We start from the raw sequence: 21,490 nt of genomic DNA, 5'->3' as shown, positions 1-21,490 counted from the left end.
CACGGTCACCCGATGTTGTGTAGATGGTGCACGACGCCCGCCCTGTGATCAGCAGCGGCGTCTGCAAAAAGAAAAGAGATGTATTTGCGCAGTTTGTACTCTAAAAAATGTGTAACGACTGCGGGAGGTACAAAAAAGCGGGACAAAAGAGTAGCACGCGTGAAGGGACAGTGTGTACTAAGAAACGCATGCAAATCTGGGGTACGTCAGGGCGCCAGGAATAGAGAGCGTAGCAATTCGTACTCGGAGTAGCCTAGGCGACGCATTTCGTAGAATAGGTCATAAAAGAACTGGCGAATGAAACGACCGCGCCAACCCCACTCTGAGTGGCACGATAACACGGAATCGAATAGGTAAACCAATAGCTCCATGTCAGGCATGTCCCTAAATTGCTCCTCTAGTTCTTCGCGTAGTACGAGGAGTTCGCCCGCTGTTGGTGTGCGCTGCCCGTAACGGTGTATGACGGAATTGTTGGGTGTAGGTAAATCGTAGCTGAACGCGGGAGATGCCCGAACGGATGTGGGACGTGGTGAGCACTTGGGCATCCGGGTGTCTTGAGAGACACTGTAAGCGCTAGCGGGCAAAGCCATGATTGTTTGAGAGAGGTGGTGACTGTAGGGATGGATGGTGGGTAGAGAGCAGAGAGACTCGGGTGACCGTGATCTGGAGAGCGGGGGACGCAAAACAGAGGTCAGCGGTGATGAAGTCGAGCGAGTTTCGAGCAGTAAAAGCTTACCTGGAGAGCGGGGGACGCAAAAGTGCGAGAACCAGATTCTCCAGGCGGTCTTTTATGCTGAGGTGCGTCGAGATGCACTTCTTGTTGCAGAGACAAGACGTGTCGGAGAAAAGGCTGCAAAGCATGCGAGCGCGGTTCTCCTGTTCAGACAAAGCTCAAACATTCATGTCGGGTGGTACATGTTGGGTCGACAACTGGGGGGAGCCCACCCTTGAATGTTGGTGTTTGTTGAACTGGAAGCGGTCAGAGAGGTGAGGCTCCCTGAAACGAGCGGGTCTTCGGCGTGATTAGACTTGTGTAAATAAACATTATCTAAACTCGACTAATCACGCTTTCAGATGTTCTCAAGCACGGTCACCCGATGTTGTGTAGATGGTGCACGACGCCCGCCCTGTGATCAGCAGCGGCGTCTGCAAAAAGAAAAGAGATGTATTTGCGCAGTTTGTACTCTAAAAAATGTGTAACGACTGCGGGAGGTACAAAAAAGCGGTAAGGAGGTATGATGGTTGAAGAAAAGATTTGAAGGTGGCATGAAAGCATAAATTTGAGAAACACACGGAAACGCGCGACACAGTACATCCGACGACATCTAACGTTGAGGGATGCCTGAGGTCGGTGATAACAGCGAAAACCAGGGAAGTTATGAGACAATAAGCAGACAACAGCGGACGTACGGAGACTGTCAGGGTACGTATTGGTGCCACCCCTATCCGTTATCGTTATCTGTTACGGTCCCACGCTGTCATGCCTTGTTCTATCTTTGTGTTCGGTCCCACGTCTATCGTTCTCCTGTTTCATCTATTGATAGTTGTCATATGTCGAGTACTCTGGTCCGGGAAGTAGTTACTCCGGTCTCCATGTATATATAGGGTCCTGGGGTCAGTAGTTAGACCCCAGCTTCGATATCAACTTGGTCTTTGGGCACTCTTCTCTCTTGACTTAAGTCGATTCCTAACAGCATATCGAAGCTACCCAACGTTGCCCTGGTACTCTATCCACTGCAGCGCTTGTCTACTCCACTCTACCTTGCCCCCACCTACTATACTCTATGGCCGACCCTCCTTCGCCTTACGATGGGTTCATGACGATGTCCCTTGAGGACCGTTTCGCCCTTCTCTTTAGGGCGCAGCAAGTCCGGTTTGACGCCGATAAAAAGGTTGATGACCGACTGTCTGCCATCGAGTCTAAACTTGAACGCCTCACAGCCTCCCTACCCAAACCGCCTGCCGCTCCCACTCCCTCTGCTCGCGCATCTCGCGCTCGACGCACCTCTAGGAAGGAACGCCCGGCTGCACCTACCTCTACCCCTACTACAGGGCCCCCGCACCCCCAATCCATCCGCTCTACTACTACCAAAGCCGCCCTCGAGAAGATCGTCGCTACCCTGTCTATTGCGGACGAACAGGCTGGCCATGTCATAGGGCGCGCGGGAACTGGCTTACGCCAAATCCACGACATCTCGCACGCAAAGATCTCGGTCTCCCCCGTCGTCACCTCCGGTTTGCGTGCCGTCACTATTAGGGGCACCGCTCGTGAAGTTGGTGATGCTCTTTCTGCTATCGGCAAGCGGATTGCCCGTCGTCGCATCCGCAACCCTAGGTCCAAGAAGCCTAAACAGCCTCCTGCGCCCACTGCCGCCCCTCCTACCCTCGTCGTTGAACCTCCTTCTCCTACTCCAACCTCGAGCTCTACCCCAACTACGCGGACATCCCGTTCCGGGACGGCTTCTCCGCATTTGCCCACTCCTACGGCTGTCGACACTCGCTCCAGCCCATCCTCGTCGCTCGCCCCTGGTTCGCCTATGGAGGTGGATGCTCTCAGGGCTCCGCAGCAACACTCTGACGGTTACTCTCGCCCCGGGCCTGTTCAGCCTAGGGAGGGAATTCAGACCGCGCGTCGTGGCGGTGGACCGCCTCGTGTCTTTGGTGCAAACCGTCCACGGTGAAGACCAGGTCGTTGGGACACCGACCTTTAGAGGGGAGGTGATGTCAGGGTACGTATTGGTGCCACCCCTATCCGTTATCGTTATCTGTTACGGTCCCACGCTGTCATGCCTTGTTCTATCTTTGTGTTCGGTCCCACGTCTATCGTTCTCCTGTTTCATCTATTGATAGTTGTCATATGTCGAGTACTCTGGTCCGGGAAGTAGTTACTCCGGTCTCCATGTATATATAGGGTCCTGGGGTCAGTAGTCAGACCCCAGCTTCGATATCAACTTGGTCTTTGGGCACTCTTCTCTCTTGACTTAAGTCGATTCCTAACAGAGACACGCCCTGGGGAAAGGGTGCAGGAAAGGGGAGTCAAGAAGGACAGAAAAAACAAGCATCTATGGGGTGGTGCGAGGGTCAACGGAGGTGTAGAGAAGTGCCGCCAACAGGGCGGGGTGTTCTCGGATGTAGGTTTGGAAGGTGTCAGACTTCCAACGGCCCATCGCCTGGATGATATGGGAAGGGACACGGCGCAATGCCAGGTAGGTGGCGCCGCCGGGGCGAAACGAGTGTCCTGAGATTCCGAGGCCTGGGAAGGATGACTTGAGCAAGGATGTCATCCAACGACGAGTTGGGACTGAGCCGTCGCTACGGAGCCATAACTCGGGTTTCAAAGGGAAAGCATTGTCACGGCGTGCGAGGTATAACTGCAGAGCCAGAAGGGCTTCCTGTCCTGCGTTAGAGGCGTGAATCACCACCTTATTTCCCTCGTAAAGGCGATCTGCCTTGTGCGAAGGTAGCAAGAAGGAGAAGGAGGATGGCGTAGATTCCACTGTGGCGCGGCGGGTAACCTTACGGTAGTCACGCAGGTGGTGAGAGTCCGGCCACACGCACTCACCCATGCGCAGGAGACCGTTGAATGCGGCGGTGCAAATGGCCAGGAAGAGCAGCGTGTCGTAGTCATTGGAGTGAATGAGGCGAGAGTGGAGGCTTAGCATCTGTTCTGAGGAAACAGCCATCTGGCGTGTGGTGGGGACAGAACGGAGTTTGATGCAGCCTGTGAGGGTACGGCGAACGAGTTGTGACTGACGGGTTGAGCGGATGGATGGATAAAAAGCCTCCAGCTGGCTGCAGATGCCGGAAAGGTAGGCAGCCACGGAAGAGGGTTTGATGTGGTGGGACATAAACACGATGAAAAAACTGAGAGTATCAGCGGTAGGTTTGATAGGGAAAGCGTGGAGGTTGCAAAAAGCGATGTAAGAGTGGAGGGCGGAAGAGTAGGCGGCAATGGAGGAGGGCTCGAGCGCAAATCCAAGAGCTATAGCTCGTTCATGGTGTAAGCGCTCGAGCGACCAGGCAATCCTTGCGGGTTGCCTGGGGCGGGACAGTGGGGCCATCAAAGATCTGCCCCCAGCATCAACTGTGGGGGTAAAAAATTCCGAATCAGGAGATTGGGACGGAAGGAGAGGGCGACTTGATTGTCGAAGCGTGAAATGGAGTCTGCAACTGTGTTCTGACCGCCTGCGATATGCACCACTCGCAGCTGGCAGTTGAAACGTAGCATGAGGTCGGCGGCAGTGAGGACAATGGGGTTGTAGTCCGGAGTGGCGCGAAGTGTGCTGAAAAGATTTACGGTGTTGGTATTGTCGCAGTAGATGACGACGCGCTTGGGTGGGGGAGAACAGGAGGAGAGGATCCAAGCAAATGCGGAGAGGACAGTGTAAGCCTCCCAGTAGAAGATTGGGCGTGAGGCGGACACGATGCGATATTGGAAACCGTAGTCATGACATGGAGACCAGAAGCCCATCCCGAACAGACAAGCGTCCGTCAGAAGGATGTAGTCGGCCTCAGCCAGGTCCCAGTCCAAGGACTCCAGGAACAGCACGCCATTGCATGTCTCAAGGTGGTTTGCCGCCCAGATGAGTTCCTGGCAGACGCGCTTATTGACGTAGATTTTGGCAGAGGAAATGTGCTTGCCTGCCATCTTTGCGTAAACGCTAGACAGGCAGGGGCGTAGGAGGGGATAGGTGTTTAACGCCCAGTTGATCCACCCTGCGATTGCTTGGTAATCAGCTAGTGTTGGACGGCGACCCATCACGGCAAACTCGCGGATCGCATGAATGAGATTGAGGAGGGAGTCGAGGGGCATGGTGATTGTCATGGCCACGGTGTCGACGTAAAAACCCGATGATAGTCAGGGCTGTGCCGGAGAGCTGTTTGTCTTCGGCATGCGGAACGCCCAGCTCGTCCCAGAGCATGAGGAGTCGGGCTTGAGGTTCGGACAGAATCTTATTGTACGGGGCGTACCAAAGAGTGTTGCCAGCTAGGGTGACTGAGAAAACGTCGTCGACGTAATCAAAGAGATCAGGGATGAGCAAGATCGAGGTAGCGATCCACAAGATGAGGCTGAAAATGACGCCCCACACGCCCCCTCCTGCTCTGCTACCAAAGTTGTTGCAACGGTCAATGTTGAAAAGGCCGTTGATCTTGACAACCTGCTTGATCTGCCACAAAGGGGCCATAGGACAGAGTCTGTAAGCTTCGGACACATCGCTCTTGAAGAGGACGAGCTCAGCGTGTGGACCGGCCTCCCGACGCAGCCGAAGGATGACACTACCGAGTGACTGAACGCTGTCGAGAGGTACAGAAACCAGTGTTTTGTCGATCAACGAGTTTCGTGCGAAAGGTTCAGCGCTATGGTTGACAACGAGTCGGAGTTTGTGGGAGTGAGGCTTGGGTACAACCCCTACTGGAACTGCAAGCATCCCGGGAAGCAAGGAACTGAAGGATTGAGAAAAACGCCCCTTTGAGATTTCGATGTCGCGCTGCTCGCTGGCGAAGGTGATGTGGCGTTCCTCGGTGAGGTATTCGGTGACGTCGAGGGTCGGAGGCAAGTGGGTGCGAGCCGTGTCGGCCCACGGCCAGAACCCATTCTGGATGCCATCGATGACAGAATTCACGTAGTCGGGATTCGGGTGTTGCAAGAGGTAGGCGTGCAGACGGACAGCATTAATGGGCGTGGTGATGTTGAAAAAATGACCATAACACGCAATAGTGTCGAGAGCAACGCTATTCCTAAGTTCGTTGATGGGGACAGGGGGCAGAGGTTGGGCAGTCTCGGTGAAACGGGCAAGAGAAACATGTGCAGAAGTGTTATCCTCGGACCAATAGAGTGAGCGTAAGAAAAGAGGGCGCGAAGAAAGGTGCGAGAAACGATACACAGGGGCGAAGGGATTGGTGACGAAACGTCGTACATCATTTGCGGGTACACTTGTCGGCCACATGTCCTGTTGTCCTACAGGCGCTACAGATGTGGGCGTAGTTGCATGTTGCCTGTGTGTTGGGACAGTTTCCGGCGTTGTAGCGACGACATGCCTCTCGTCTTGCCCTAGAGGTGTGCGAACCTGGGGCACCAACTGAGCGCGACCTGCTTTCCCTGGAATTCTTCGCGGTCGCAGAGCTGTGAGCACCTCCGTGTTGAAGCCAGAGGACGCCGAGGTCCGTGTAGCTGGCGTGGTCGTCGAGGAGCAGGTCCCGTCGGTTTGAGGCTCTAAGTCGGACCGCTTTGTCGTAGTTGATGACGTTCTCGTGGAGGTAAGAGGGGGTTGAACGAAACAGTTGAAGGATGAAATCTCCGTATGCGCTGAGCTCGCGGTGTCTGTGGGGGAACACGAACAGTACCGCTCTCGCGTATTGGTTCCACGCGATTGTCCAATCAGAGTGTTCGCGGACTGACTTTGATGGTGTGGCCGCTCCGACAACGACCTCAAGGGAACCGATCTTCTCCTTCCTCTCCTCGTCGATGGTGACTGTGTACAGGGAGCTGAATATCGCGTCGAAGTCCGCGCATTTCGAAAGTAATATTCGTTTCCACTGCTCAACGGTGAGCCCAGGTCTCTTCGCGGAGTTAAGGAGCGACGCCTCGGCAGCCTTGTAGTCCTTCGCGATGGTAGCGAGTATGGCCTGGGTCTGGAGTAGTTCGGGGGAAAGGTTGGAAGGTGTGAGCGCCTCCTGGATCTCCCACGGAAACGCGCCTCCCTCAACGTGTCGTTTTCGCGGCGGTAGCTCCTGGTCGGCGAAGAAATCCTCAACAGGAGATCTCGCCCGCTTGGACGCGCAGTCGATAGGGGTCTCGATGGTATGAGATGATTCCGGTTCATCGTCTCCCTCTTCCTCCGATTCTCCTTCGATACTTCCTGCACTTGACTTAGTAGCTCCTCCGCCTCGTCGTAATGCGTCTTTGCGTAATCCATCGAAGTTGTCAAGTATCGCTAGATAAGAATGTATGGCTTCGATAACGTGTTGCGAATGGTCGTCGGGATAAACATTGGCGAGGGTCGACTGAATAAGAATGAGCGTGTCTGCCTTCTCAACTGAACCGTTCTTGTAATTCTCGACGTGCTTATCGCACTCCGCCGAAGTTTCTTCCGATAGAACGAAGGAGGGGGTTAGACGTTGTTCGGGTGTGGCTTCGTGCTCCGAAAGGTCACTCATAAGAGTACAAAAGAATGACGAGTTCGAGGATGGCCGGTTCGCGAGAACGAGGATGCGAGTATAGACACGATACGAGTTAAAGTAGAGAGCAGAGAGACTCGGGTGACCGTGATCTGGAGAGCGGGGGACGCAAAACAGAGATCAGCGGTGATGAAGTCGAGCGAGTTTCGAGCAGTAAAAGCTTACCTGGAGAGCGGGGGACGCAAAAGTGCGAGAACCAGATTCTCCAGGCGGTCTTTTATGCTGAGGTGCGTCGAGATGCACTTCTTGTTGCAGAGACAAGACGTGTCGGAGAAAAGGCTGCAAAGCATGCGAGCGCGGTTCTCCTGTTCAGACAAAGCTCAAACATTCATGTCAGGTGGTACATGTTGGGTCGACAACTGGGGGGAGCCCACCCTTGAATGTTGGTGTTTGTTGAACTGGAAGCGGTCAGAGAGGTGAGGCTCCCTGAAACGAGCGGGTCTTCGGCGTGATTAGACTTGTGTAAATAAACATTATCTAAACTCGATTAATAGGAAAACCTGTCCTTGATGTCCACTGATTGTCACGACATTGGTAGCCTTCATCGTGCATCCTTTTAGGCCCTGTCACGGCGGGCAAAAGTGCTGACTAGTCAGCCTGGGAGTTGGTCTGACCAGTCACGTGACCATATCGTGACGCGTTCCGTGACGAATCAACTGACCAGTCAGGAGAGGTCACACAAATGTTGTCACGCTGGTTAGTATTGGTAAATGAGTTCAGTAACATAAGATTAAATGGGAATAAACCATTGTCTTCCGAAGCACTGTCACTGAGGAAAAGTAATGAATGACTCGGAATTGGATATTTCTTGTGTTTGGTTGAAATTCGGTCATTATTCAAACAAATGGATAACTAATCACGCTTTCAGAGTACTTGTGCACGGTCACCCGACGTTGTTTAGAAGGTACACGATGCCCGCCCTGTGTAAGTCTGGGGCATAGAAAAGAAATCCTCTGTTCTACAATCAATGAGCGGAATTACAGAAACTTAGCAGCGTGACAATAAATGCGTGACAGCTACATGACTAGTCAGGTGACTAGTCAGCACACTGGTCAGGTGACTGGTCAGACCAACTCCCAGGCTGACTAGTCAGCACTTTTGCCCGCCGTGTGTTCGGTAGCAAGTCACGGTCGTGAGTTATAAACTCACGATTTCTATAAATGGCGAAGATGTACATATTGGGCGATGTGACTGATGGGTGACCATGCTCAGCCAGTGGTAAATGTTGTCACAAAGCACCAAATATGGAAATCGTGAGTTAGTAACTCACAGCGTGAGTTGCTACCGAACAGGGCCTAAAAACTTTTGGTGTCTGTTCTATTTTTGGAAATGGTTGTCTAATTCAATTGAGTCCGTCACGATTATTGAAGAAAACCGCCACCACAAATCCCAGCATATAACATTGTCGTTGGCGTCCTCTATGGGGAAAAGTGCCAAAGTTCACAAGCGAATTGTATGTATCCTCCTCTCTCTGTCACAATATCGAAAATTTGAAGTACCTATGCGATCTAGCCGAAGAAGGCGAAATCAAGTGCAACAACCGCAGTCACGTCAACGCCATCTGCATCCTCACGCACCCAAATTCAGGCGTCCAAGAAGCACTCCGCTCTCAAAGAAAAGGCTGGAAAGGGGAAAGGGTCATCAAGCTCAAAAGAAGGCGGTGTTCTTGGAGGAGCGGACTACCTGGCGCTATTGACAGGGTCTCGCAAGAAGATCGCAGAAGAAGCTAAAAAACTTCCCAAAGACGACGCCAAAATGGCCATCGATTCATGAAAACTCTGCATACAACTGTATCGGAGCAGAGTTTATGATTGTCCCAGGGTTTTTACCCTACGTTGGTTTAGTACGTTGCCATTCTTTTACCGATTTGAATTCGAATCATTTGGCCGACCCAGGACGCTCCATGACAGCTGTTGGTTGATAACCTCTTGCCTGACACTGTAGTCAATGGCAGGAAATGTTAGTGACGTATTTGATTCTTTGACCTGCATTACGAAGCGCATAGGATTGTGGCACATCTCATCCGGTCTCACCTTAACTTTCTTATACGACTTTGGGTCGCGTAGCACCTGAGTTTGGATCGAAGGGTCCGATAAAATATCTGTCCCTATCTGAATTTTAGGGGCAGATCTTCAACGTAAAATTATGAAGACCTTTGCAAGCTTATGGCATCCATCGACCCAGAATCTGAAATATCTTGTAACCACACTGGCAAATTTTTTTCAAGGACGACTGTTGCTTCAACCCTTGCATGCCGTCCTCCCAGATTTAAGGCATTGATGGCTACATGTATATTCCTAGATGTGCCAGGGAAGTCATTATGTACCATCGTCGCGATATCTCAGGTGGATAGGTCCTGCTCAGTGTGCTGGACGACAAGCATTTCCAATAAAGAACTCCTGGCTGCAAGAATCAAGCAAGTAAACAGCATGGCCTTATTACTAACAATAAATGGAAAGGAAATTGTCTGCGTCGTTGACAAAGTAAAGGCAAAAAGGAGGGGCCAAAAGCTACAAAATACAATGAGGAAAGGGGGGCTAAAATGTCCATGAATACAACGAGTCATCAATCCAAAAGATCGAAAACACAACTAAATAATAGAAGCAGGCTACCGGGCAATTCCATACCAATCCGAGCTGCTTCTACCACTATATGTAGATGCTGCACGGCCCTTGCTTGACTTTCCTACATCTCGAGGATTACCTGGAAGACCAACGCCACCAATAGGTCTACTGGAACGTAAAGTATTTTCCAGGCCAGGAGGCGTGACGGAATTTCGTTCTGGGTCGAATGGATTTACTGAGTAGCCTGAAAATGACATTGAAACCGGCCCTGCTGGGACATCTGAAGGATCTCGCCTGTGAAAACTTGAAGTTTCCGTCGAAAGGTATGTCGGCACTGGAACTGCTAGAGATGGAGAAGAGGGAAGGTTGGATAGGAGCTGAACTGTGCCGACCGAATTTTTCCTGCTCTGGTTGTTCTCAGATTGAAGAGTTGCCATGTTCAACATCCCTTCAATGTCTAGAGATTGTAACGAAACGCGGTCCTCTGATCGTGGTGATTGAACCAATATTCGTGACGATGGTTGAGGTGAACCATGTTGATTAGACTCAGGGAGCCGACGATCTACCGATGCAACCTGCACCCAAGAATCACTGCTAATTCTTTGGAATTTGGAATTGGTCGGCGACAAGAAAGACGAGTGGACCGCATAGATCGGATTAGCAACAATTCCTCCCTGGATAGGTGAATTTCTTTTGGAGTTGGATATTTGCTGCGTCTTCCATTCCTCCGATATTTTTTTTTTCCACTGCGAAGTTTCTACGTCCGCTGCTATCATTTTCCTGCGTCGTTGACGATCCCGAATTATGAAAATGATTATTGAGAGTGCAACTAATGCAACAACACTCCCTCCAATGGCGCTGCCTATGATTATAGCTCTATCGTACTGTTAGCAACCAACTTTAAAGTTTTTGGGCAGCCTGGTTAACGAACTTTGATGGTATTGGCGAAGACTCCGACTTCTCTTCGTTTCCATCGCCATTGGAGCTGCCGACCTTGGACATATTGATCGGTCTCCGCAGACAAGCAGAACTGCTGGCGGCGTCACCTCCAACTGTTACAAAGTAACGTTTAGTGCTAGAAAAAAGGGATCAAAAATTTCTTACTGGTGATGATGGCAGATGTTTCTCGGAAACCACCCCCCTCCATGAGTAGCAAGATCTCCTTCCCTCGAGAAAAATTCATGAGGTACTTTGCGGAACCGTGGGTATTGTCATCCGAGGTCATGTTTAGGAGTCGCGAAGGACCTTTAGGGTTGAAAAGGCGAACGATAGGGGCTTTGGAAACAACAGAGGTGTCGTAATTGATCGTCAACTCCTCGCATTGTGTAACTTCGCTAGATATTGTAAACCTCCTCGGTGCATCTGAATTGCCCACTGGAAGACAAGAGTTGCTTTCCTTTTCCGTTGAAGGCAATACTCGAATAAGGTCAGATACAAAAATGAGGTTCTCCCCAGTTGCATCGTCAAGAGAAGTAAGAAAATTGGAACCTGCGGGGAAAGGAACGGCTGAAAGTAGAATGCCATTAGAGACAAGAGAGGGGTTAGGCAGTTGAACAGATAATGCAGTGGAGTTTATCGGGAGAAACGATAGAGACGCCGGGATACTGGTGTTCGGGAGGTTGGACCCAGCGAAAGAAACGGTGAACTGTTGGCACTGCTGAACCTCCGAAAAGTTGAATCTAAGGCCGCTAGTAGGAACGACCTGCATTCCAAGGGCTATAACCCACAAAAGCAAACCAGCAAGGATCAACATAATGAACCTTGAAGCACAGGCGCCGGACTAGCCAGAACGAATAAATGAAAAAAAAAAAACAAGAAAAAGGAAGGAACGATGTGGGACTGTCCAAGTTGCCATTTTGCTCAGAGAGCAGGGGCGGCCCTGATATGTTTTCTCACTGGCAGACTACTCAGTTCTTGGCCCAAGTTCACATGGTTCGCAACGACGGAACAGAAAAAAGAAGAAATCTCCAACAACCGCCGTATCCTGATTAGGAAACTTGTGATTGCCATTCCTCCGATGATCGATCTCATTTACGACTGCCCCATTTACGATCGAGTTGTAAATCCCACGTGACATCATACCTCTCACTCTTGACCATGATCCGGACAGAGCTTACAAGGTCGACCCCAGCGTTCTCTAGGGCCTTTTCTCGAAGTTATACAAGTCGAAGGGACCTTCTTCCGACCACACAGTCTCCAATCATCACAAAACTCGATTTTTTCAACTCGGTTGGAGGTAAAGATAACCCAATACCTACCTATCGTCTCATAGATGGTGTTGGTAAACCACTACAAGGAGCCCAGCTACCTGATGTGGGTCTAGCATCATTGGACCCTTCGAGATGCGTTTTGAGTATTCTTTTTTAGATCGACAAAGATTATGCTCGAAAATTGTACGAGCACATGCAACTTCTGCCAACTTTGGACAATGTACTATATAATGTCCAGCGCCAGGGAAAGATATCCTTCTACGTATGTTTTTCAATGGCTCCGCGTAACTACTGCTAAACCTTAAATGCTTATAGATGACTGCTGTGAGTAATTGTTGAATGATATCTATGTCTGGTCTCGAACGCCCTGATAGTACGGCGAAGAAGCCACTATTATCGGCTCGGCTGCTGCCCTGGAAAAGGACGACGAGTAAGCCTTTTTACACAAGCATCGCTTAGCAAACTTACACAAGCAATATTCTCTGCAGAGTACTTGGTTTGTACATAAGTATTCGCATCGGTTTAAAATGAAAGCTCAAACTTTGAAAACAAGGTCAATATCGTGAAATGGGAGTCCTTCTATGGCGAGGTTTTACCATAGATAACATCATGGCCCAGGTCTTTGGAAACGAAAACGATACCTCGGGCAAAGGCAGGCAAATGCCCGTCGTAAGTCTTGGAAACCTATCTAGATATCCCTTTGGCCTTACTCATCTCAACGAAAATCAGCACTTTGGATCTCCGGAACACCACTTTCACACAATATCTTCTCCCCTCGCAACACAGATACCCCAAGCAGCTGGCGTAGCGTATGCTCTCCGTCGAATGCCGAACCGACGCTCACAAAATATCGCTGCATGCTATTTTGGAGAGGGCGCTGCTTCCGAGGGAGGTATGTCCGGATGCAATCTAAATAAACAAGTTGTTTATTTTATATTAATACCCTGATATTTTTTTTGCAGACTTCCATGCAGGATTTATGCTGGCATCTACCATTCCATCTCCAGTGCTTTATATAGCACGCAACAACGGGTTTGCTATCAGCACACCCAGTTCAGAGCAGTACAACGGAGATGGTATTGCTAGCCGGGGTCCTGGGTATGGTATTGATACTATCCGAGTAGATGGTAATGACGTACTTGCCGTCCTGACTGCTGTAAGGGAGGCTAGGAGACGTTGCTTGGAGCAAGGTCGCGCTGTTCTCGTTGAATCCATGTCGTATCGGTAAGCTGACTACTTATATCACCAACCTCGCCATTGCATAATTTATTAATACGGCTATCATTTTCTAGCGTTGGCCATCATTCTACTTCCGATGACTCTTTTGCGTATCGTGCAAGGTCAGAGGTGGAAGACAAAAAACGTATCGACAACCCTATTACAAGATTCCGTCTTTTCATGGAATCTCAGGGTTGGTGGGATGCAGACGCAGAGACTGAGTTGAAAGCGCGTCTTAAGGCGGATGTCATGAAAGCCTTCAAGAAAGCCGACTCCCTCAAGCGCCCAGAGCTTGGACAACTTTTTACCGATGTGTATGGTGGAGAAGAGCCATGGAATATTGTCAGTTCTTTACTTACAAATCTCAGGTATCCCTTTTGACTTATTCAATACTCGTCTCACAGAAAGAGCAAAGACAGGAGCTCGTAGGACTCCTGAAGAAATACGGGCAGATCTGGGAACCATGGCGAAAGGAGCTGGGCAAGTTCAGAAACACAGGCCAAGATCTCCTTAACCCTCAGGGGAGATAAATCTCCGGAGATTGTAACAAGCCATTGATTATTCATTATCGGACCGATTGGCATTCAAGGCTTGTTCACCTCCTCGACTCCATGTGGATGGAAAGTTCCTTGTGTACGCTACTTGCCTGGTTTAAGCAGTACTGGATTTGAAACGGAGGTACATTATTATACCGGTTAGGACCCTACTTGGATTGTAGTAGTTAATGCTACGTAGAGCAACTAATGCACGAAATGAAGCTTGGGCAATGAGAACTCAATAACACTAATGCCCATTATCTCTGTCCGCGACATTGAAGATTTTATCAAAATGGAACTTCTGTTGGATGCTTCTCAGTTTCTCACGAAAGAAGGCGTCGCATCAACCAGAACGCCATGGGTACGCCCTGAGTTCACGATCTCCAGAGAGCAAGGCATAAAACCCGAAGTTACTATGGTGGATGACAGATTCAAACAGTCGAATTTCCCGGTATTTGAGTTGACTCGAATGGTGACCAATACTGTAGCTAGCCTCCTGACTTGCGCTAACCCTCTTCGAACGGAAATTTTGTATGTCCACATACTCACTCGTTCATGATGATCAATTAAGACCCATGATATGACTACCGGGGGTGAAGTACGTTGCATAGTAACAGCAAACAACTTCGAGTTACTTCATACGACTCTAAATTTCTCACCAGGATGCAAGAGCCCAGAAGCTGAAATACCTTCAAGGAGATAAAGGGCGTTTGATCACAAGAATCAATTGTTATGTGTGCACAAGTCACGATAATAGGCTCTTCAAATTATATGCGGGCATCCTACGAAGAGCGCACCCTTTTCCGATCCTTCCGATCCTTTCCACCTTTTCTTTTCGCCATTTTCCCGACAGAAGGCTTCATGGCATTCCTCGCCTTCTTTTTTGCCAACCTCCTTGCTACACGATCAGCGTCCGACGACTTGAGCTGCTTGCGTTCTTCTTTAGGCAGTCCATGAAGTCTTTCGCCCAGTCGTGGATCGCCTTTGGGGATTTCGATTGCAGTAGCGGTAGAAAATGCTTTCGACTGGGGAGCTTGTTTTCCACCGATTTTACAACGCTGAACGCGTAGTTTGCGTTTCGCAAACTTGAGTTTTGTTTCTTCAAGCGCTAGTATTTCATCAACGCATTCTCTATCCTATAATTCATTGAATACTATGAGATTAAAATTATTTTGAGATACGGATGAAAAACATACCGCAAACTGCACATAAGCAAACCCCTTTCCAAGCTGTGAATCTTTGTCTCTTACTATACGCACTCCCGTAACCCAGGTTGCCGGTTTCTTCGATGCAGTATCCTCGCCGTCTTGTTCCTGCAAAGGAGGCGGTGGTCCTCGCTCAGTGCTAACGACCCCTTCAAAGAAGACTCGGAGGTCTTCTTCCTTGCTCGCGAAGTCCAGATTACCGACAAATACAGAAAGTCGCGGGTCCGTGCCCAAATTGGCTGGTGCCTTAACAGCCTCATTATCGGCTTTGCCATGCGCATTCTCGCCAACCAAGTCTACCCGGAGCATGCGCTTCATAAAAAGGGTATTGTTGCATTTCTTCGCTGCGAGGCGTGCGGCCTCGTACGGATCCATTGTAGGTGGAGGTGGAGGCAAATTAGCAGGACGTCCTTCTAGATTTGGGGGGTGCGCAAAGACGATGTAGGCATTGACGCTATCGGCCGTCGAATGGAATTCATGGTTAATAAACGCGATTTTCTTCTTCTGGGAGGGATTGAGGAAGCGCTTTTCATCTTTCTGCAAACCATCTTCATCTTTTTCGTCCAGTGTCGACCGCCAGGTAGAAGTACGATCTTTAATGTGTTGTCTTGTCTCTTTTTTGGCGGCGGATTTTGGTTTGGAAATATTGCTTTCATCGTCGGAGGTAGGAAGTTTTGTTGTTGGTGCTTGGAAGGGTATTGAACGGAAGCGGATAGACTCGATTTTAGCGGTGGGGAGGAATGAAAGAATATGACGTTGGAGTTGTTTACTCAAGGGCTGGGTCAAAAAAAATTGAGCAAGCGTTGACAACAGTGGGGCAATCGGCTATTCACCTTTTTAGAAGCGACATCGAGTGGTAGATTACCAACAAAGACAGTGCGTTGGTCCCTGAGTTCGGGTGTCTCTTCAGAAGGGGCATATTTAACTTTTGGTGCTCGAGATTTTTTGTTCGACTTTTTGATTGATTCGTGAACCAATGTAGATGGATCGACGTCCTCCTCGTCTTCTTCTTCCGAGACTACTTCCTTGTCTCCCGTTTTAGAAGCAGCTTGACCTTTCAAATATGCGGCCTCCAGTTTTTCATCATCCTCTGAATCTGTTGCGTCTGGTTCAATCTCCTTCGCCTTTCCTTTCCCGGCTTTTTTGGGTTTTTGGATCTTCACAACCTTAGCTTCAGGTTTAGGTTTCTCCACATCGTTCGTATTTGAGTCTGATGTCTTTATCGAAGACTTTACGCGTTTTACCGAGGAATCTAGTTCCTCCTTCACATCATCTAGTTTTCGTTTCTTTACCGGTGTGGGTGTACTTTTTGATGGACCAGGGATAGCAGGTTTGACAACCTTGAGTACAGGTGAGTACGAATGTTTAACAACGTCAGCAATTGTATACTCACTGGGTTTTGAAATAGACTATCCAATTCTTTGTCAATTAAAGTTTTGGTTTGCCCGAGAAGCAGCGAGGAAAGAGACATTTCAACGGTGGATGCACTGAGGGGAATAAATCTAGGATCACTTTAAAAAGGTTCGGCGCCTTTAGTGCAAGCTTAGTCAGCCCCCTAACCAAAATGTTGGCATAAGTCGTTTCTGCTTTTACATGGACAAAGGATAGAAAAAAAAGTGACACCCAATTTTATTGGAAAATTACTTCTCTGAAACTGTGTAGTTTGACCGAATAATAAAATGTACAAGCATGTGCTTTTTTACAACAAATAGCTTTCTATAATTTACGATTCCGATCTATTAATGTCCATGTCCAATGAGAGAGCTCAGTGTTACGGGAATGAACATCCCAAGCGCAATAAAGAAGATTCGTGAGATAGGGCGGAGGTCTCCGGAAACAGGTGCATGATGTGACACTGGTTGGAGGACGGTCGCAACGTAAAGGAATGTCCCACCCTGTCAAAGATAGTGAACGGATTGACGGATGTATGAAATTTTGTAAAGCTTACCGAAATTAAAAGAGCAGTACCGATGAGATTTGTTTCGTCGCTTGCACCGAAAAAAGAAAACAAGAGATATGACACAATGGCTATGACTGGGGTAGAAAGACTGAAGATGGCTAGATATTTCTTGCAGTCTGGACGGGGAAGATTTGTTGACAGTAATGAAGTAGTAAATGCCAGTGACGTGGGCGCTATATTTTGTGATAGTATGTCAATATTATTCAAAACCATTTAACAGTGTCTGCCTACCCTTGTGAAGAATCAAAGCCAAGAATACGACAAACGAGACTGTATTTGTGGCTCCAGGAGCCGTCTTCGCAAGATTGGCAACACCCAGAGCAAGTCCATCCGCGCATCCATGGAAAACCAGGCCAAGCATCAAAGTAAACGCGCGTTCTCGCCCCCCTCCTCCTACTACTGCATCGCCTCCAGAATTATGACGCCCATTTACTGGATCAAGGTCACCCAATTCTGCATCAAATTCAACAGAAGCTGCAGTCGCTAGGTTGGACCCATTCGATTTTGACTGCAGAGACATAGGCATGTCATCCAGTGTATGGGCATTTGGTGATATCAATTGCTCGATGATGAGCATAAGAATAAAGCCAATAATCAATGACAGAGATATGCGTTCGGTGGGCACGTCTCCAGGGTTGGCTTCAACAACCGTTTCTATTCCTCTTTGTGACAATGTTTGTCATGTAAATTGAATGTTCACGAGAACAAGCGTTCGTAGACTCACTCTGGTATGATGACGCCCAACGCCGCCCCAAGAAGTAGACCCGTTCCCAGAGCAGCGAGTCGTTCCAGATGCCCCTCTACCAAAACATGAGAGCGATCCCAGAAACCGAGAGATACGACGAACTTGAAAACGCGTACGACAGTGGAAGCATCCCTACAGCAAAGGTTGAGGCGCCCAAGATCGCCGACATTACCAGAAGTTGCACGACCATTTTTGAGAAGTATAAAGAGTCCCGAGCTACAGAATGTTACCAGACACTGCGCAAAGGCCGTTTTTGTATCAAAGCTTGTTGCAAGCCGCGTGTTATGGGAGTCTCTTGAACGTTGCTGAGCACATCTTAGTTTGTCGGATATTTGTCGCCAAAAAAGGGGTTCGACTGTGCTTCACGTGACGTATCCGAAGTCGCGGGCAACTTACGATGCTCAACTTTTGGAACGACGAGCTCTATTCTCATTCGCTATGTCTCTCTGTCCACCATTTGCTCCTTTCTTTGGGTTTGCGGGTGTAGCATCAGCCGTATGTACTGCATACGCTTATACGTGGCCAATTCACTTATATAATCTACGACACATAGATGGTCTTCAGCAGTGCGTTCAGCATTACCACTATCCAGTGCCCTCAAACAACAATAATCTAACTCGTAATATTTAACAGCCATTGGAGCTGCACTTGGGACTTCAAAGTCAGGCATTGGCATTGCAGGACTTGGAACGTTCAAACCTGAACTCATCATGAAGGTTCGTTTTTCCTCATGGCGTCATTTTCAATTCGGGAGTTCAAGGCACCTTTAACCAGTCCCTCATTCCCGTCGTCATGTCGGGAATTATTGCTGTATATGGACTTGTGGTTTCCGTTCTTATTGCTGGGTCATGTACGTTCCTTGGTTCTATGTTTTCACTCCTTGTTTTCAAACGTGTAAATTATAGTAAAGCACACAGAGTACTCTCTGTTCGCCGGGTTTACCCACCTCGGGGCTGGCGTTGCCTGCGGTTTCACTGGTCTGGCAGCAGGATATGCCATTGGCTTCGTTGGGGACTCAGTAAGCCAAGGCTAGCACTTCGAATATGCACCCTGCTAATCACCGATTTAGTGCGTTCGCGCATATGTTCATGAATCCAAAGTCTTTGTGACGATGGTACTCATCCTAATTTTTGCCGAGGTTTTGGGTCTATACGGGTAAGCAAGCAACTCATTTTTTTTATGTAGGTATCAATCTAAATGCCGAATTTCCAGGCTCATTGTCGCTCTGATTATGAACAGCAAAGTGACCAAATCAGTATGCTCATAATGGTATCCATACTATAATCAATATACCTCCACTATTTGCCTTCGCATGCCATCGATGTAATTTAAAAACAGAGGACAATTTCCACATACACACACGAGAATGGGAATTCAAGATAATTCGAAAAATACAGGTGCAATGTAGGTGTTGGAAGGCAGATAATGATTGTTGCAACCAATCAAGGCTTTCGACCGCGGGAGTCGTCGGAAACTGAGTTGCTTCGACGGCGAGGGACACGGCGCTTTCGATCCCTTTCTCTCGACCTGGATGACTCTGATTCTGATCCTGAAGATGACTCAGAATCGGAACCAGAAGATGACGAACTGGTCGAGCTACTTGATGAGCTGCTTTCGGAGTCAGAATCAGAATCCGAGGACCCTGAGCTCGAAGAAGAGCGTGAGCTGCGGTGCATTAATTAATACACAACAGCTGGATAGAAAGAATAAGACCAGCGTACCGTCTCCTTCTCTTTTTTCGCGATGGACTCGCCGCTGCTTTTTCTTTTCCCTTTTCTTTGCTATCCTCCTTCAATCTCTCCTTTTCTTTGGCCTCCAAAATCTTGTTTGCTGTGCCAGCGCTAAGAATAATAACATGTTCATTAGTTAATATATATATGCGATCTTCAGAAAGAACGAACGGTTTCTTAAATTCTTCAGGAACTTCAACGGACGGTTGCCCATCCGCCTTCAGTTTGGCCAGCAAACGGGGGTTTTCGAGTTGCTGTGTACGAGACGGCCGAGAGACATACGGCCGGTTGCCCTTGCATTCGTAGATGTAATGTCCTGAATACAACAAACATCAGCTGTCTTCCCACCACCTCTTAGTGCGCCATGTAAACCTACCTCGGCCCAAACACTTTTGACAGACGGTATTTGCAGTCGCTCTTGGTTGGTTGGAAGAACGGCCGCCATGGGGAGCATATTTTGACATGGTAATGATTGTTGTCGTTACAACAAAGCTCAGCGCGCTTCAAGCCTTGCTGCCTTACATGACACAGCTCTTAGCGTGTGAACGTTCACCAAAGCTGGACTTAGGGGACATGTCATTTCCAAAACGTACTGGTTTGTGACTTTACAAGTTCACGACGTCAAACTATGACTCGAATTGCATTCAAAGCGCTCAGGGTCCAAGTCATGTACATGTCTCAAGTACAAAAGCTGTCGATTCTTAAAGGCTACGTTTCTCCAACTGATTCTTCGCCAAAGATTTAATACGCACAGTCTTTCTCTCCCAAAAAGAACCCAATCAAATCAGAAAATGGGTGGAAGTGCTTTCAATGCCATATTAGCAGCCACATCCTTTCCTCGCATTTCACCTCCCGTCTACCGTGCTCTTAAAACACGTCTCGTCCCCAGACTTCAAGAATTATATGGGCTCGTAGCCGTACCCATCGAAGCACCAGAAAAGAAAGACCACGGGGATTTAGACCTTCTTGTCTGTGAACCCAAGTCGCAGTATGGCACATATGTCCCTCACGATGTCGTGAAGAGAACTTTGCATGCAGATTACGTCGTCCCAATGGACGGTAACCGCACATCTAATTACGCGGTTCCCATACAACGTGGTGAATGGGATCCTCTGGGGTATGCAGCTGACGAGGCGCAAAAGAGAGAGCTTGCAAATAACGGGGAAATTTATTATCAGGTGTGTGTACCCCAATCATCAAACGACAGCGGCAATAATCATAATGCGTCGCTTCGTAACTCAGGTTGACGTACATGTGTGTTTGGATAAAGCAGAATGGGACCGGATCCTATTCTTTCATTCATATGGAGACCTTGGAATGATTTTGGGCGTTATTTCGAGGAATAACGGATTGCTCTGGGGAGAAAAGGGCATGAAGGTGAGTTGTCGAATATGTTGACACCAACTTACCTTTCAGCTATCCCAAATTCTTATAAACGCCTAGATTCCTAATCCTCCAAACCCTCCTTTCGAACTCAGTGATTCGTTCCACGCTATCACCAAATTTTACGAACTCCCGTTAGAGCCTTTTTATGAAGGTTTTCAGACGAAACAAGAAGCTTTCGACTGGGCAGCCTCTATGAAGTACTTCGACTCGAGCAAGTTCACAAGCACAGGACCTGGGTTTACAAAGGTCAAACCAGAACGAAAAATGTACGCAGAATTCGTTGAATGGGTGAAGGCAACAAAGCCTAGCTCGCATCCATACAATCAATTACCTCGCCAGGAAAGATTCGATCGAATTCGGGAAGACGCTTTGCGATTCTTTAACAAGAAGAAAGAGTATGAAGATCTCGCTAAATTACGGGCAGCTAAGACGCGATTAAACGACTTGTTTTCTGGAACCCATGTACGCAATTGGACAGGACTGGGCGGTCATTGGATAGGCGTAAAGAAGATCATGGACGAAGTGAGGAATAGATTGGGTGGAGAAGAAGGAGTCTTAAAATTCTTAGAGGGTCATACGGAAGATGACTTAAAAGCTGTCGTGCTCGAAGTGCAGTTGGATCTGGGGATGGCATCTTCTCCAACAACACATTTGCAATCTTCTGACGATTCTCTTGAAAAGCCATCTATAGACAATGAAGAGGATGTAACAAAAGATACCAATGTTTCTTCTCGTCTGTGATTGTTTGATATATTAC

The 21,490-nt window shown here is 48.6% G+C and overlaps 11 protein-coding genes across 11 annotated transcripts; 6 read left to right on the top strand and 5 right to left on the bottom strand.

The window, feature by feature from the left end:
- Positions 1-206: 206 nt before the first annotated feature.
- Positions 207-590, bottom strand: JR316_0007227 (uncharacterized protein; the record flags this gene model as incomplete). Its single annotated transcript, XM_047892970.1, has 1 exon — positions 207-590. The coding sequence occupies one exon, from the start codon at positions 588-590 to the stop codon at positions 207-209; it is 384 nt and encodes a 127-aa protein (XP_047748252.1).
- Positions 591-1,784: 1,194 nt separating this feature from the next.
- JR316_0007226 (uncharacterized protein) lies at positions 1,785-2,681 on the top strand (the record flags this gene model as incomplete). The annotated part of the gene is made up of 1 exon (XM_047892969.1): positions 1,785-2,681. One exon carries the CDS (start codon positions 1,785-1,787, stop codon positions 2,679-2,681), a length of 897 nt encoding a protein of 298 aa, XP_047748251.1.
- A 5,918-nt stretch (positions 2,682-8,599) lies between these two features.
- JR316_0007225 (uncharacterized protein) lies at positions 8,600-8,952 on the top strand (the record flags this gene model as incomplete). The annotated part of the gene is made up of 2 exons (XM_047892968.1): positions 8,600-8,632; positions 8,692-8,952. The coding sequence occupies 2 exons, from the start codon at positions 8,600-8,602 to the stop codon at positions 8,950-8,952; spliced, it is 294 nt and encodes a 97-aa protein (XP_047748250.1).
- An 835-nt stretch (positions 8,953-9,787) lies between these two features.
- On the bottom strand, positions 9,788-11,496 carry JR316_0007224 (uncharacterized protein; the record flags this gene model as incomplete). The annotated part of the gene is made up of 3 exons (XM_047892967.1): positions 9,788-10,619; positions 10,675-10,795; positions 10,848-11,496. The coding sequence occupies 3 exons, from the start codon at positions 11,494-11,496 to the stop codon at positions 9,788-9,790; spliced, it is 1,602 nt and encodes a 533-aa protein (XP_047748249.1).
- A 344-nt stretch (positions 11,497-11,840) lies between these two features.
- On the top strand, positions 11,841-12,387 carry JR316_0007223 (2-oxoisovalerate dehydrogenase subunit alpha, mitochondrial; the record flags this gene model as incomplete). The annotated part of the gene is made up of 3 exons (XM_047892966.1): positions 11,841-12,056; positions 12,111-12,215; positions 12,328-12,387. 3 exons carry the CDS (start codon positions 11,841-11,843, stop codon positions 12,385-12,387), a joined length of 381 nt encoding a protein of 126 aa, XP_047748248.1.
- Positions 12,388-12,562: 175 nt separating this feature from the next.
- JR316_0007222 (2-oxoisovalerate dehydrogenase subunit alpha, mitochondrial) lies at positions 12,563-13,701 on the top strand (the record flags this gene model as incomplete). The annotated part of the gene is made up of 5 exons (XM_047892965.1): positions 12,563-12,622; positions 12,683-12,845; positions 12,916-13,177; positions 13,246-13,513; positions 13,576-13,701. The coding sequence occupies 5 exons, from the start codon at positions 12,563-12,565 to the stop codon at positions 13,699-13,701; spliced, it is 879 nt and encodes a 292-aa protein (XP_047748247.1).
- Positions 13,702-14,489: 788 nt separating this feature from the next.
- Positions 14,490-16,383, bottom strand: JR316_0007221 (Nucleolar protein 12; the record flags this gene model as incomplete). The annotated part of the gene is made up of 4 exons (XM_047892964.1): positions 14,490-14,843; positions 14,904-15,689; positions 15,746-16,252; positions 16,306-16,383. 4 exons carry the CDS (start codon positions 16,381-16,383, stop codon positions 14,490-14,492), a joined length of 1,725 nt encoding a protein of 574 aa, XP_047748246.1.
- A 268-nt stretch (positions 16,384-16,651) lies between these two features.
- Positions 16,652-17,807, bottom strand: JR316_0007220 (Zinc transporter ZIP9; the record flags this gene model as incomplete). The annotated part of the gene is made up of 5 exons (XM_047892963.1): positions 16,652-16,807; positions 16,861-17,045; positions 17,104-17,534; positions 17,597-17,672; positions 17,720-17,807. The coding sequence occupies 5 exons, from the start codon at positions 17,805-17,807 to the stop codon at positions 16,652-16,654; spliced, it is 936 nt and encodes a 311-aa protein (XP_047748245.1).
- A 248-nt stretch (positions 17,808-18,055) lies between these two features.
- On the top strand, positions 18,056-18,884 carry JR316_0007219 (v-type proton ATPase 16 kDa proteolipid subunit 2; the record flags this gene model as incomplete). Its single annotated transcript, XM_047892962.1, has 7 exons — positions 18,056-18,112; positions 18,171-18,183; positions 18,251-18,333; positions 18,392-18,467; positions 18,523-18,635; positions 18,687-18,772; positions 18,830-18,884. The coding sequence occupies 7 exons, from the start codon at positions 18,056-18,058 to the stop codon at positions 18,882-18,884; spliced, it is 483 nt and encodes a 160-aa protein (XP_047748244.1).
- Positions 18,885-19,059: 175 nt separating this feature from the next.
- On the bottom strand, positions 19,060-19,811 carry JR316_0007218 (Zinc finger CCHC domain-containing protein 10; the record flags this gene model as incomplete). The annotated part of the gene is made up of 4 exons (XM_047892961.1): positions 19,060-19,282; positions 19,339-19,458; positions 19,519-19,663; positions 19,724-19,811. The coding sequence occupies 4 exons, from the start codon at positions 19,809-19,811 to the stop codon at positions 19,060-19,062; spliced, it is 576 nt and encodes a 191-aa protein (XP_047748243.1).
- A 327-nt stretch (positions 19,812-20,138) lies between these two features.
- Positions 20,139-21,474, top strand: JR316_0007217 (uncharacterized protein; the record flags this gene model as incomplete). The annotated part of the gene is made up of 3 exons (XM_047892960.1): positions 20,139-20,525; positions 20,590-20,724; positions 20,791-21,474. 3 exons carry the CDS (start codon positions 20,139-20,141, stop codon positions 21,472-21,474), a joined length of 1,206 nt encoding a protein of 401 aa, XP_047748242.1.
- Between the last annotated feature and the right edge of the window lie 16 nt (positions 21,475-21,490).

This window comes from Psilocybe cubensis, chromosome 6, assembly GCF_017499595.1.
Source record: "Psilocybe cubensis strain MGC-MH-2018 chromosome 6, whole genome shotgun sequence".
In the NCBI taxonomy this organism is placed as follows: Eukaryota; Fungi; Basidiomycota; class Agaricomycetes; order Agaricales; family Agrocybaceae; genus Psilocybe; species Psilocybe cubensis.
Note: the sequence above shows the minus strand (reverse complement) of the source record. Positions and strands in the feature narration are given on the sequence as shown.